This window comes from Arachis duranensis, chromosome 2 (assembly GCF_000817695.3).
Source record: "Arachis duranensis cultivar V14167 chromosome 2, aradu.V14167.gnm2.J7QH, whole genome shotgun sequence".
Lineage (NCBI taxonomy): Eukaryota > Viridiplantae > Streptophyta > Magnoliopsida > Fabales > Fabaceae > Arachis > Arachis duranensis.
Genome location: NC_029773.3, coordinates 90,287,438 through 90,302,523, shown reverse-complemented (window position 1 = coordinate 90,302,523; position 15,086 = coordinate 90,287,438). Strand labels below are relative to the sequence as shown.

At 29.7% G+C, this 15,086-nt stretch overlaps 1 protein-coding gene across 1 annotated transcript; it reads left to right on the top strand.

Annotated features, from left to right (window-relative positions):
* Nucleotides 1–76: 76 nt before the first annotated feature.
* On the top strand, nt 77–1,047 carry LOC107475954 (phytochrome A-associated F-box protein). The gene has a single exon (XM_016095663.3). It carries the CDS (start codon nt 317–319, stop codon nt 1,034–1,036), a length of 720 nt encoding a protein of 239 aa, XP_015951149.1. The 5' UTR covers nt 77–316; the 3' UTR covers nt 1,037–1,047.
* Nucleotides 1,048–15,086: the final 14,039 nt, after the last annotated feature.

Below are 15,086 nucleotides of genomic sequence, written 5' to 3'. Positions count from 1 at the left end.
TTTAGAGGGTTATATTGTTAGAAACTAATTTAAAAAAAAAAAACTTATTTTAGTTCACATTCAAATTATGATGATGAGTTGGCTTCTAAACCAAAAAATATTAAACTTTCAAAACAAATCATCATTGCTGTTCATATATTCCCCCACTCCCAATTCTAGTTCCCATCTTAATATAAATTCTCTGTCCCTCCACTGTTGACAGCTTCAACTGCATTCCTTCAATCCCAGAAGGAAAAGGAAAAAAAAAAGGGTAAAAGCGAAATTACCAAAAAACCCCCAAACCATTTCTCTCTCTCTTTCTCATCCAACAGAATCCATGGCGGAAGCATTGTTCTCCTACCTCTCCGACGACATCCTCGTATCAATCTTCTCAAAACTCGACGGCAGCGACCCTCGCCACCGCGCCGTCCTCTCCTCTGTCTGCACCCGATTCTGCTCGCTCCTCCGCCAGCACCACCGCCTCCTCCTCCCTCTCCCTCCCTCCCACCACTTCCCCAACGACTCCACCAACACCCCTGAGATCCTCCTGAAGCTCCATTTCTGCTGCCCCGGCCTCCTCCACGCCGGCGTCGTATCCGAATCCGGGTTCGGATCCGAAGACCCGATTGGAAAAAGGCGAAAGCTTTGCAATCAAAAGGAACACTTGGCATCTGGGGTTTGGAGTTTGAGCAGAGAGCAAGGTTCGAAGCTTCTGGCTCGGCAATTCCGTGATGATTGCCTCTACATATGTGACTGGCCTGGGTGCTTGCATCTGGAGGAGAAGAGGAAGTACAGGTTGTTCCGGGGGGTGTTCGTGGATTTTAAGGAAACTAGGGTTTGGAAGGCCTTAAATGATGGGAAGAACAAGGTTAAGAGGAAGGTTGATGTTGGTGGTTGTGCTTTCTGTAAGAGTGAGGAGAGTTGGGACCTTCACTCTGCTTTCTGTCTGAGGAGAGTGTTTGGGTTTCATGATGATGGTGAACCTGTTGTTAGGGCTTTTGTTTGTGACAATGGTCATGTTTCTGGTGCTTGGACTGATGTCCCAATGTACTCTTGAGATTACTTTCATTTCATGTCCTCTTTTTTTTTTTCATTTTTAATTAATCATCTATAATTACGCCCATTAAGTTGATTAGAGTAAATTTTGATTGATGGTAATATTAGGTGGAAATTTAGGTGTAGTTAATTTCACGTGAAGTTGATATCGATAGATGATTTAACTGATTTGATTAAATTTTTATCTAACGATTCTCAGATATCAACTTCATATAAAGTCGACTTCAACTGAATTTTTATCAAAAAATTATTATATAAATTAATATATTTGACTTAATTGTTGTTTAATAATTTTTATCTATAGACTTAACATTATTGAAGGTAGGTTTTCAGTATTTTCGACTAAGATATTAGTTTAATTAGACTATTTAACATTATTACCGTTGTGTGAATTCTATTGCCAAATATTTATATTGGAGTCGGTTTATCCATGTAGTATATTTAAGGATCGTAAGTGTTGGAAGTTTGAATTTTATTTTGAATATGTAGTAATTTATTAATCGATAATTTTTTAAATAAAATTTAGATTTATAACAAATTAATCTTTATTTTGTAATATTGGAGAATACTGTAAATAACAAAATAAAATTGTTGTTGTGGTATTGTAATTTAATCTGATTTTATTATTGTTGTAATATTAATTAATGTGAAATTAGTTAATATTAAACAGCAAATGCTGCTGCTTCTTTATTTTTAAGAGTGTGTGAAATATTAAAAAGTGGTAGTTAGAATAGACCAAAAAAATTTATCGTTCCTCAACTATTTGTACAAGGTACAATAATAGTGTTGATTGATTGCGCACGAGATTGTAAAATTAAATCATACTTGAAATATGAAAGATGAATTTGAAGCTTTGTTCATAACCTTTTTGGAGAAAGGAAGGTTATACTTTGTGTCAATTCTAATTAGTACTGCATCGGAAGTTTGTAGTTTTATGGACATAAGATGAAAAGAAGGTTCCAAATAAAAAATAAAGATAAAAATATGAAATGCAAAGTTCTTTATGGAGTGTAGGATGAAGGAAAGAGATAAAAAAACATGGTTGAATTGAACGATTGATGGGGCCAAATTCAGGACTATATGTTCATTTTGAATCGTTGATACTGAAATGGTAATTGTTAGGATGCCTCTATCTAAAAGAGAGAAAAAAAAATCATATTTAATTTAAAAATATAAAAGTAAATAAATTTTAAATATTTAATACTTATCTTAAAAGTAAATTTGAAAATTCGATAGTAAATTCAAGAGCAAAGATATCGTTTGTTTTTAGATATTGAAATTGAAATTAGGAAGATTCAGTATTGTGTTTGGTGATCAAAATCTCTTCAGTATTTTCAAAAAGTGAACAGACAAAGAACTGAAAATTTCAAAAAGAGAGTAAAACTTTAATAACATTTCTTTTAAAAAATATGCTCGTATAACTTTTTAAATTTAATTTTTTATTTTTATATTTATCTTAAACTAAATATAATATTGAGATATAACTTAGTCCAGTATATTTTATACCAAACACAATAAAAAAATTTTAATTCAATCATTATCTCTCTGTCTCTATCTTCACCATCTCATTTTTTCGATCAAATCTCTTTTTTTTTTGTCAATAGATTGAACAATCCCAATTTTAAGTACACTACAACCTAAAGAATTTGCATACTGAAATTGAGTAAGCATCTTTTTTTTTCCTTTGGTGGTGACATAAAATAAACTCATTGCCATGCACACTTTTATTGTGGGCTTTTGCCACTTTGCTTCATCTAATTTTTGTTTGCTCACTATTGTAAGTTGGGCTTTAGGAAAATCATATCCATTCAACTAAGAAACTAAGGTGCCCCAAACCAATGTTTCATTAAAATAAAACCCACACATATTGTTTCAACCAAGAAGACTACAAGAGAGGGAAAAAAAAAGAACGAAAGAGAGAAAATGACAAATTTAATTGAATATTGGTGGAAAGTTTTTATTTTTCCGAGCTTCTTCTAACTAATAACTTTTTGCATGAGCGCCAATTTTATGGAAACATGGAAATAAATATTGATAAGGTATTTGCATAAAATAACGCGTTAAATACATGAAAAAAGTTCGTGATGTACTAATATACAACATAGTAAGTAATTCACTAATTTGAGCCAATACAATGATAAAAGCGAATGAATTACTTCGTTGTACAATTAAAAAGAAAGGAAAAAAAAAAGGTGAGAATGAAATAAATTGTTGTATATTATTAGAGGAACACATAAATATTCTCATTGAGGTGCATTTATTTTCCTAGTAGAAACTAGAAACAACAAAGAAAGTCGTATGTCGTGATTCATGACTGAAGAAACAAGAAAGTGTCGCATTCCTACTTCCGAATGACGGCGTTTACTAAGAAGCTTGAAACCCTCCAATTAAATGAGCAAAAGCACCGGCATCGAATTTTGCTTCAGTAAATTTTTAAATAAGAGGAAGTATTAGAAACTAATAGAATATTTGTATAATATGTACAATAGAGATTTAAGGATGCACAATTCAGTATTAGAGATATAACCATTAGTGTTATTTTTTTTTTATCGGTTTAAGCTTCTGAGATGAGTGATATCATGATATGGTATCAGAGTTCTAGATCCGAAAAGTTAAGAGTTTGATTCTTGGTGAATCCCAAAATCAGCTTAAACTTTTGGGATAAGTGGTTTTATGACATGAGATGTTTATTATCCCTAGTACTGAAACTCATATAGTCCATTGTACAGATTGTACAAATATTCCATCGACAAATAAAATTCAGATTCGATTCATAATGAATTAGTTTTAATCTATTAAATTGAGGGATATCATTGATAATATAAAAAAAAATTCACAATATATATTTTTTAGACGAAAATGCATATTTATATTTTTGTTGTTTCATAAACTTTTCATGACATAGGACATTTTTAATACTAATTTTAATTTTATTCTGAGTTTTACAATAATATTTATAGGATCATATATTATAAATAATAGTTTAAAATTTAAAATAAAATTTACTCCTCCAATACTTAGTCTTAATTTATTTAGAATTTTATATTATTTTTAATTATTTTATCAACATAATTATACGAATGATAAATTTTTTTAGTTTTTCATCAAAATAATACTATATTACTTTTCATATATATATATATATATATCAATTAATTTAACAAAATATGCTTACTATTCGTCAAACAAAGTTTATTTTGGGAACTGAGTATTAGACCAAAAAAAAATATTAAAAATTTGTGAAATGAAATTTTTATATATATTTTTTGTGTATGCTATTTTCTTATTTTTTTAAGTATTTTTTTTCATTCTATCAATTATTTATAGAGTTTAGTTTTAATGTGCAAACAAAATAAGTTAATTTATACAATTATTTAATTATATCTATTTTTTTATCACTCACGCTTTGATGGTTAATATGACAATATATCATTGGATACATATATAAATTTTTCTTACATCATCAATGTATTAATAATAAAATTTTATTTTTAATACTGAAAGCAAAAAGACTTAAAAATAATACGCATATTTGAAAAATTACCGATTTTTGTAGATATTCCTAACTTTATTTTAGGACTACCTTTTGTAGATAATTTACACCAAACATCTAAACAAAAGGAGACAATGAAAAACGGCCAAACAAAATTAAATGATGAAATTGGTAAAAATAAAATTAATAACCGAGAATTGTTGGATTAAATCAGTTAAATTATTTAATGATTCTCAATTATCAACTTCGCGTGAAGTCGACTGGACCTAAATTTTCATCTTAACTTAATAATACATCATAGTCATAAAGAGGCGTATGGTTTTTGGCGAAGTGAAAAGCTCAACAATTACGTTTCTCTTTCTCTGTTAAAAATGGACAAACCATCTAAGTCATCCTTCCCATTTTTGGACTTTTGCATCAAGATGTTGACCTACCATGCATGCATCTCATCATGAAGAGGCAAATTCAAAAAAAAAAAAAAAGTCCTTGAATGCTCACTGAATTTTGTAAAATTTGCTTCACAAACTCAAGTTTTTGCCTATACTATGTTGATCGAAATGATCCTGAAATCCTGAATTGAAGAGATACCTAAAAAATAGGAAGTGTTAATTAGGGTTAGTTAGTTTAAGGGTATTATAATAATTTTAAATTTTTAGTAATATTTTTTGTTTGATTTACATATTTGCTGTCAGCATTAAAAATCAAATCAAATCCAAGAAAAAACTGTTAAATTTTATTTTTCGATTTTTTTTTGTTTTTAATTTACTCGGTTATCTTTTTTAATTCGGTTGATTAGTTTTATTTATTTGAGAGTATATTTATAACCAATTAGATTAATTAATATTATTTAATATATTTAATGAATATATGAATACCCGTTATATCATCTTTTAAGCTTTAATTTTTAGATGAAGATAAATAAATAGTAATTCTCAGTAAACGGAGATGTTTGATAATCAAAGAAAATCAGCCAAAAACAGTTATAACTTGTCTTATTTAATATTTATTAATTATTATAATAATTAATGAATGCTAAATAAAAAAATTTTGACAGTTTTTTTTGTCTTCTTAGCATTATCCACAAACAGAAATGTTTGGTGTAGAAAAATGGTGTAGCAATTTCTTGAAGGGTATAAATACTTCTATTATTGGAGCTACTATTAAAGAAAGGTCAATCACATGTTTCTAATGGCATCTTTTTGAGTAGGATATGATCTTTGATTTTATATTTGTTTGCCTTATTAGAGCTTCATTTTCATAGGGTTGATAGTAACCTACTACATACATATATATGCTTATTAAATTAAAAATATTTAGTAGACAATACCTATCTCTTAAATTATCTTTTTATTAACAGGGGTAATTAAGTCCACCAAGTGCAATCTAATCCGATCTAACTAAATTAAAAAGTCATAAATATACCAAAAGTTGGAATTGAATTAATTAAGGGAGTACAAAATTATCAACGGCATTGTTACTACTCTTCATTGATTGCTTTCACATGTCATACTCTTTGAAATGTCATTAATTATAAAAAAGTACGACATTTTCACTTCTATGTTCTAAATTTATTGTTAATAGTTAATAATTATTATACATGTTAATAGCAAATATAAAACAAATTATTAGAGAACTAACTTATTTTAGTCAATATCAGCTAATTTTAAAAAAAAATTATTTTACTTATCTTAAATTATAAATTTTAAATCTTTAATTTTAGACCATAAATTATAAATTCTAAAAAAATTGACTAATGTTAACTAACTAAAAGTTATTTTTGATACTTTCCAAAAAAGTAATATAATTATTACTTTGAACAAAAGTATAACCTGAAAATTTCGATTGAATAAAAAGTAATGTAATAAAAGTAAAGTTAAATTACTTCTTAAACAAAAAAATAATATAACACTTGTTACGATAAGAATAGATGACCATGGGAAGCTCAGTTTTCCTATGTTAAAAAGGAATAATTCACGTGATAAAGTAATTAATGAAGTTTGAAAAATAAGATTTCGTTTGCCTATAAAAACATGAACAAAAGCAAAAGAAATTTACACAGTAAACAAAAAAACAAATGCAATTCTCTTTCTATTTACTTTTAATACTTCTTTTTATCTTTACATATATATATATATATCTATTTACATATCTTTATTTTATATTTACATCTCCCTTATTTATTTAGTTGTTTTACAACACGTTATTAGCACGAAACTCTGATCAAATTTTTAGGAAGACTCAGGTAACAAATTTTCATTATGTCGAAACTCTCTCATCTTGAATTCAATGCTCTTGATATATCTGGAAACAATTATTTATATGGATACTAGATGGTGAAATTCATCTTGATTCAATGGATCTTGGAGATACCATTAAAGTTGAAAATAATGCATCCCAGAAGGATAAAGCCAAAGCCATGATTTTTCTCCATCATCATCTTGACAAATGATTGAAAAATGAATATCTCACATTAAAAGATCTTGCAGATTTTTGGAAAGACCTTGAAGAAAGGTACAATCATAAAAAAATGTGATACTTCCTCAAGCCTGATATGAATGGACGCACTTGCGTCTACAAGATTTTAAATATATAAATGAATATAATTCTGCAATGTTTCGAATCACCTCACGAATAAAATTATGTGGGGAAAAGATAACTGACCATGATATGTTGGAGAAAACTTTTTCAACTTTCCATGCCTCGAATGTGCTCCTGTAGCAGCAGTATCGAGAAAAAGAATTTAAAAAATATTCTGAATTAATTTCTTGCCTTCTTGTTGCTGAACGCAACAATGATTTGCTATTGAAAAATCATGAAACGCGCCCAGCTGGCACCGCCCCCATTTCCTGAAGTAAATGCGGCAAATTACCCCAAAAGAGGTAAATGGCAAGGTTTTAATAACAAGAAAATTATGGATGGAAAATGAATTATATTCAAAAGAGATGATCTCACCAGAAGTGGGATAAAGAAAGAAATATCGGGCAAAATAAATCAACAGAGGATAAGTGTTTTCGTTGTGGTGGGAAGGGCCATTGGTCACGTACCTGCCGTACTCCAAGGCACCTAGTCGATCTTTACCAGACATCTTTGAAAAAGGATGACAAGGTAAAAGAGTCAAATTTTGTTTCAAATGATGTTGAAAATTTCACCACTCATTATGATGTATCTGATTTTTTTGAGGATCGTAAAGGAAATATTGGTCATTTGATCAATGATGGAATAGTTTAAAATGTGGGATTGTTATGTATCCATGTAAATAAATAATGTAAAGAACTTATTATTAAGTTTTATTTTCTATGTATTTAAATGTGATGTATATAAATAATGAAATATTAATGTTTATAAATTTTGAAATCATTAAATATGTCAGGTTTTAAAAAAAAATTAGTATATGACATTATTTTTATGTATAGTATTTCTTAGAAAAATAATTCCGATCAAGTATTCAATTTAACTGTGCATACTACTCATTTTATTATTATTTGTCTTTGAAGAGAATGGCAAGGATATGTAATGAAGATGTATGCCTTGCAGATAGTGCAAGTTTGCACACCATTCTCAAAAGTGATATATATTTTATCCATCTTGTTTCAAAAGAAGAACGTGTTAATACTATTATTGGTTCAGGCAATGTGATTGAAGGCTCCGGAAGAGCTATAATTTTGTTTCTCGGAGGAACAAAATTCATAATAAATAACGCACTGTTGTCTACCAAGTCTCGAAGAAACTTGTTGAGTTTTAAAGATATTCGCCGAAATGGATATCATATTGAGATTATGAATGAGGAAAATCATGAGTATTTATGTATCACAACTCATGATTTAAATAAAAAGGTAATATTAGAAAAGTTACCCTCACTTTTATCTGGGTTGTATTATACCAAGATTAGAGCAATTGAATCACATGCCACTGTAAACCAGAAGTTTACTAGCCCAAATTATTTCATAACTTGGCACGACTGATTGGGTTATCCGGAAACAACCATGATGAGGAGAATTATTAAAAACTCTCATGGACATTCACTAAAGAACCAGAAGATTCTTAAAACTGGTGAATTTTGTTGTGCTGCATGTTCTCAGGGAAAGTTAATTTTAAGGCCATCACCAGTAAATATTGGATTTGAGTCCCCTGAATTCCTAGAAAGAATCGAAGGTGATATATGTGGACCTATTCATCCATCATGTGGATCTTTTAGATATTTTATGGTCCTAACAGACCATCTTCGAGATGGTCACATGTGTGCTTATTATCTTCTCGCAACCTGGCGTTTGCGAGATTACTGGCTCAAATTATTCGATTAAAAGCACAATTTCTAGAAAATCCAATTAAAGTAATTCGTCTTGATAATGCTGGTGAATTTACTTCCCAAACTTTTGATGCTTATTGTATGGCTAATGGAATAAGTGTTGAATATCCAGTAGCTTGTGTTCACACACAAAATGGGTTAGCAGAATCGCTTATTAAACGCCTCCAATTAATTGCTAGACCCTTACTTATGAGAACAAATCTCCCAACCTCGGTTTGGGGGCATGCTATTTTACATGCCGCAGCACTTATTCGTTTGAGGCCAACAAGTTATCATCTGTTCTCTCCTATGCAATTAGCTTTTAGCCAGCATTCAAATGTCTCCCATTTAAGAATATTTGGGTGTGCGATATATGTTCCCATTGCACCACCTAATCGCACCAAAATGGGACCCCAAAGAAAATTGGGGATATATGTTGGATATGATTCTCCATCTATAGTGAGGTATCTTGAAATACAAACTGGAGATGTATTTAAAGCTCGGTTTGCGGATTGTCATTTTGATGAATCAAAATTTTCAACATTAGGGGGAGAGAATAAGCTTCCTGAAAAGGAACTTAACTGAAATGCATCATCGTTGATGCATTTAGATCCTCGATCAGGACAATGTGAACTGGAAGTTCAAAAGATTATACATTTGCAAAGAGTTGCAAATGAATTGCCTGATGCATTTTCCGATACAAAGAGGATAACTAAATCTTATATACCAACGAAAAATACCCCGATTCGAATTGATATCCCAGTAGGACAAGTAGCCACTGAAGCAAATTCACGCCAGAAGCGTGGCAGGCATGTCGGTTCCAAAGACAAAAATTCTCGAAAGAGAAAAGAGGTAAATAATATTCCCGTTGAAAAAGATATAGTAGAGACACCTGCAGTTGTCCAAAATTTTGATATGATTTTAACGCCAGAAGACATTCAGATACCTGAAAATTGTGAAAATGATGAGATTTCGATAAATTATGTCTTTATAGGGGAGAAATGGGACCGAAATAAGACAATTGTCAATGAAATATTTGTATATAATGTGGCATTGAATATCATGCATGAAAATAAGGATCTTGAGCCAAGATCAGTCAAAGAATGTCGACAAATGAATGATTGGCCAAAATGGAAAGAAGCCATGAAGGCTAAATTAGACTTACATGCAAAACGTGAAGTCTTTGAACCTGTAGTCCGTACACCTGAAGATGTAAAACCTGTTGGATACCGATGGGTATTTGTGAGAAAACAAAATGAAAAAAATGAAGTTGTGCACTACAAAGCCCGACTTGTGGCACAAGGTTTTTCACAAAGGCCCGGTATAGATTATGAAGAAACGTATTCCCCTGTAGTGGATGCAATAACATTGCGTTATTTGGTCAGTTTATCTGCATATCATAAACTGCATATGCATGTAATGGATGTGGTAACAGCCTATTTATACGGCTCATTAGATCGGGATATCTATATGAAAGTCCCTGAAGGACTAAAGATATCTAAACCATCCAATGAATATTCGCAAAGATTATACTCAGTCAAATTGCAAATATCTTTATATGGTCTAAAGCAATCTGGACAAATGTGGTATAATCGTTTTACTGAGTATCTGGCCAAAAATAGATTCAAGAATGATGATATATGTCCATGTATTTTCATAAAAAAAATTGCATCTGGATTCATTATAATTGTTGTGTACGTTAATGATTTAAATATCATTGGAACTCCTGAAGAGATTCCAACAATTATAAAGACTCTAAAAGAAGAGTTTGAGATGTAAAATCTTGAAAAGACTAAATTTTGTCTTGGCCTGCAGGTCGAGCATACAAAAAATGGGATCTTTATTCATCAAACAACATACACAGAGAAGATCTTGAAGAGATTTTATATGGATAAGTCATATCCATTAAGTACTCCAATGATCGTAAGATCTTTTGATGTGAAAAAGGATCAATTTCGTCCTAAAGAAGAAAATGAAGATATCCTTGGTCCAGAAGTACCATATCTTAGTGCCATTGTAGCGCTAATGTATCTTGCTAATAATACGCGACTTGAAATATCATTCGCGGTGAATTTACTAGGAAGATATAGTTCCTCTCCAACCAGAAGACATTGGAGTGAAATCAAACAAATCTTTCGATATCTTCATGGAATGGTTGATATAGGATTGTTTTATCCCTGTGGATCCAAGTCACAATTAGTTGGCTATGCAGATGCTGGATACTTGTCTGATCCACATAAAGGGAGATCTCAAACAGGATACCTGTTCACATAAGGTGGTACAGCTATATCATGGAGGTCCACGAAACAGACGATAGCAGCAACCTCCTCTAATCATGCTAAAATACTGGCGATTCATGAAGCTAGTCGCGAGTGTTTTTGGCTGAGGAGTCTGATTCAATATATTCTGTTATCATGTGGACTGATTGATCATAAAATAGCTCTAACTGTCCTGTTTGAAGATAATACAGCATGCATTGCTCAACTTAAAGGCGGATACATCAAAGGTGATAGAACAAAGCATATGTCTCCCAAATTCTTCTTCACTCATGATCTTCAAAATCAAGGGACAATTGATGTCCAACAGATCCGCTCAAGTGACAATCTGGCAGATTTATTTACAAAGTCACTCCCAAAATCCTCCTTTGAAAGATTAGTACATGAGATTGGGATGCGCCGATTTCGAGACATTAAATGATGTCGGCAAGAAGGGAAGACTGTACTCTTTTTTCCTTGGTCAGGTTTTTTTTCCATTGGGTTTTTCTTGACAAGGTTTTTAATGAGGCAGTCCCATCACAAAGGATATTGTACTCTTTTTCCTTCACTAAAGTTTTTCCCACAGGATTTTTCTTCAGTAAAATTTTAATGAGGCAATAATCCTAAATGGTCATCCAAGGAGGAGTGTTACGATAAGAATGGATGACCATGGGAAGCTCAGTTTTCCTATGCTAAAGAGGAACAATTCACATGACAAAGCAATTAATGAAGTTTGAAAAATAAGATTTTGTTTGCCTATAAAAGCATGAACAAAGGTAAAAGAAATTTATACAGTAAACCAAAAAATAAATACAATTCTCTCTCTCTTTATTTTTAATATTTCTTTCTATCTTTACCTCCTTTATTTATTTAGTTGTTTTACAACAACACTTTTCTTTTTCTTTTTCAACATGATTGGCAAACACTTGATTCTCATAATCAAAGACTATTAGTTTTACTTTAATTTTGCATGTATTTTCTCTTGTTTTTTCTCCCAAAACTTAATATAATTGCATTAATTTTTTTTAATTTATTTATTATAAGATATTTGTATCATGGATATCACGTGTTTAATAATTCGTCCTCCTAACTTTTTAGAGTTAACATTATATATGCCATCTTTTTTAGAAATTGATGAGTATCGGTCTAACTTATTTTAGAAACAAAACTAACTTGAAAGATGAGAATTGTCTCAACCTTATAAAACTCTTCAGCTTTCAATTTTTTATTACGTGGAATTTGATACTATAGACCAATAAAAAGAATGTATTCAGTATAATGTCATTTTCTTTCAACTATTTATGTATACATAAAAAATCAATTTTTTATATAAAATATATATTATTAAAACAAATTAAACAACATGTATATTTTATTGAGGATATTAATTAGTGTGTAAATAAATAATAATAAAAGGTAACTATGTTAGTATAAAATTATAAACAATACATCTGTTTTATTTTCTAATATATATATAATAATTAATTTTTAAACGTGTATCACATTTTGAATTTGTTAAACATACGCATAAGTACACTTTTTTTTTATAGTGAAAAATGTGCACCGTAAATTGGAAAACTCATCATTTAATTTATTTCAACCATCGTTATATATATGATTGTTTTTTTCCCTTTGAAAACGAATATAATGTTGGACCTTAAAGATAGCAATCTTAATAAAACATAATTTACGTTGTTGTCAACACGTTTCCGTTTTGTAGCTTTTATATACTTTCCTTTATTTTTTTTAGGATTTATTATTTGTTTGCATGGTCATGCACATGTACTAATTAAGAAAAAAAAAACATACAAAATTTTTTTCCACCAATACTCATTTAAATATAGTAAAATCAAATCCATATTTTGTTTACTCTAACTCTGCATTAAAAATTAAATTTATATTTATATTGAATAATACATGTGATAAAATGGATAAAATATTGATATTATAAATCTAATTGTACCTATATGTAACATATAAAATAAATCTCTCTACATATTTTATTCGAATATAGAAAGTTATGTTTAAATTTCATGGAATTATATAACTTAATTAGTAATTAAATACTTGTATAATTCTTGAGAAATATTTAATGTGTGTTCTGAAAATTTATTTTTATACAAACTTTAGTTATGTATCAAATTAGTTAAATGTATGATATCTCATTCTTACATTAAAAATATACGAAATAGATCAATTATATAATAAATATATATGAGAGAGAGTAATTTATATCCTCTAATTTTCAAAGATATAGAAGCAATTGCAATTTTTTCCCCTTTCTTCTCCTTGCTTTGTTTTTGAGGGGTACTTTGAAGTTTACATGGTTGTATTTATTGATAGGAAACAAAACAACAATGTCATAAAACAACTTGTGTTTACAAAATTTTTGTAAGGATGTTGAATAATAGAACTTCGAATATTGAAGGTGGTCCATATTTATTTCATCTTGGTTGATTCTCTTGAAACTCTTCTTGCTTTAGGACCATAAATTATATTCAGTAATGTGTGTATATGTATGTGTGGTTGAATTTGATTTTATAAAATGGTATAATGAAATATCATTTTATAAAACAAGTAATTTTATTAAAACAACATCTGATGATAGAGCAAGGGAGAATGTTTTCAGAGCAGTCCGAATCTCCCTTAGAATCTTTAATAATACATTTAAATTTCACTAAATTTGAATCCATATACAAACTAGCATCACAATTAACTTTAAAACTATTGTCTATCGGTGGTTCCCAATATAGGCAATTTCGGAGAGTCCTAAGGACATTGTTTCGAGTCTTGTAAATCTGGAAGTCCTTGGCGGTAATTCTGGCCAAAACAACAATCTTACGGTCTGTCCAAGGGTTGTCATCAGTATTAAATATGTCATTGCACCTATGTTTCTATACCTACCAAATCCCTGCACCAAAGGACGCCTCATTATTAGCCAAGGCCTTCCGAAACCACTCTTCAAGAGCAGTACCAGCCGTCAAGTCCAGGATACTAGGATCTAACATATGCCAAATTGTCTTTGATCGTTTACAGTCTCTAAGACAATGCTCGATAGTCTCCTGCGCCTTGTTATATCTCTTACACATATTTAAAGAAGCTAAATGCCGCTTGAATCGAAAGGTCTCAGTTGATAGAGCATCATGTAAATCAAGCCACATAAAAAATTTGAACTTCTCTAAAATATTTGTATTCCACAACTAGTTCTAATTACTATTGACATTCCAATTTAATGTTTTGTTTAATAACTGTATGTAACTCTCATTGCACTATACTTTTATGTATGCATTACCAATTATATCCACTGAAACATGCCCTTTAATAATTTAAAAGTAAATAAAATATTCAGATTCATGAAATACTCTCTCTGCATTACATTTACTCAATTTCTAAAAAAAAAATATCTATTAAGTTTTAATATTTTGGTAATATATTTAATTTTTGAAAAGTATAAAAAACGTATTTCCTAATTAAAATAATATTAACAATAATATAACTGTTTACTTATTATAAAACTTTAAATATCACTATTCCTCTAGCTAGGATCCATTTCTTAATCAGGGAACATGTATATTTTCCTTTTTAAATTTATGTTGAACAAATGACACATCATTGTCATGACATGTGAACCAAATTGACCAATAAGGATTTATTAATTAATAACAACGTAACTCTACTTTCTCTTTTAAAAATATTATCTTAGCAGAAGAGGCGTGAAGTTGTTGGAGAAATTAAAAATTCTAACAATTGCGTCAAACACATTATCCACGATTTTGAAAAGTAAGCAAACAAAACCTACTCTGTTGAAAAATAATCATAAAACTAAAACCAACAATTCTTTTTGTGTATATTATATAGAACTTCACTAGATAACTTCACTAGTCAACTACCAACTAATTATAATTTTGATTTTTTAAATTATTATTAATTAGTAGTTATTTAAATTTTATTTTTTAAAAAACATAATCAATAATTATTAATTATGGTTATTTAAAATTAATTGGTTAAGAATTATTTA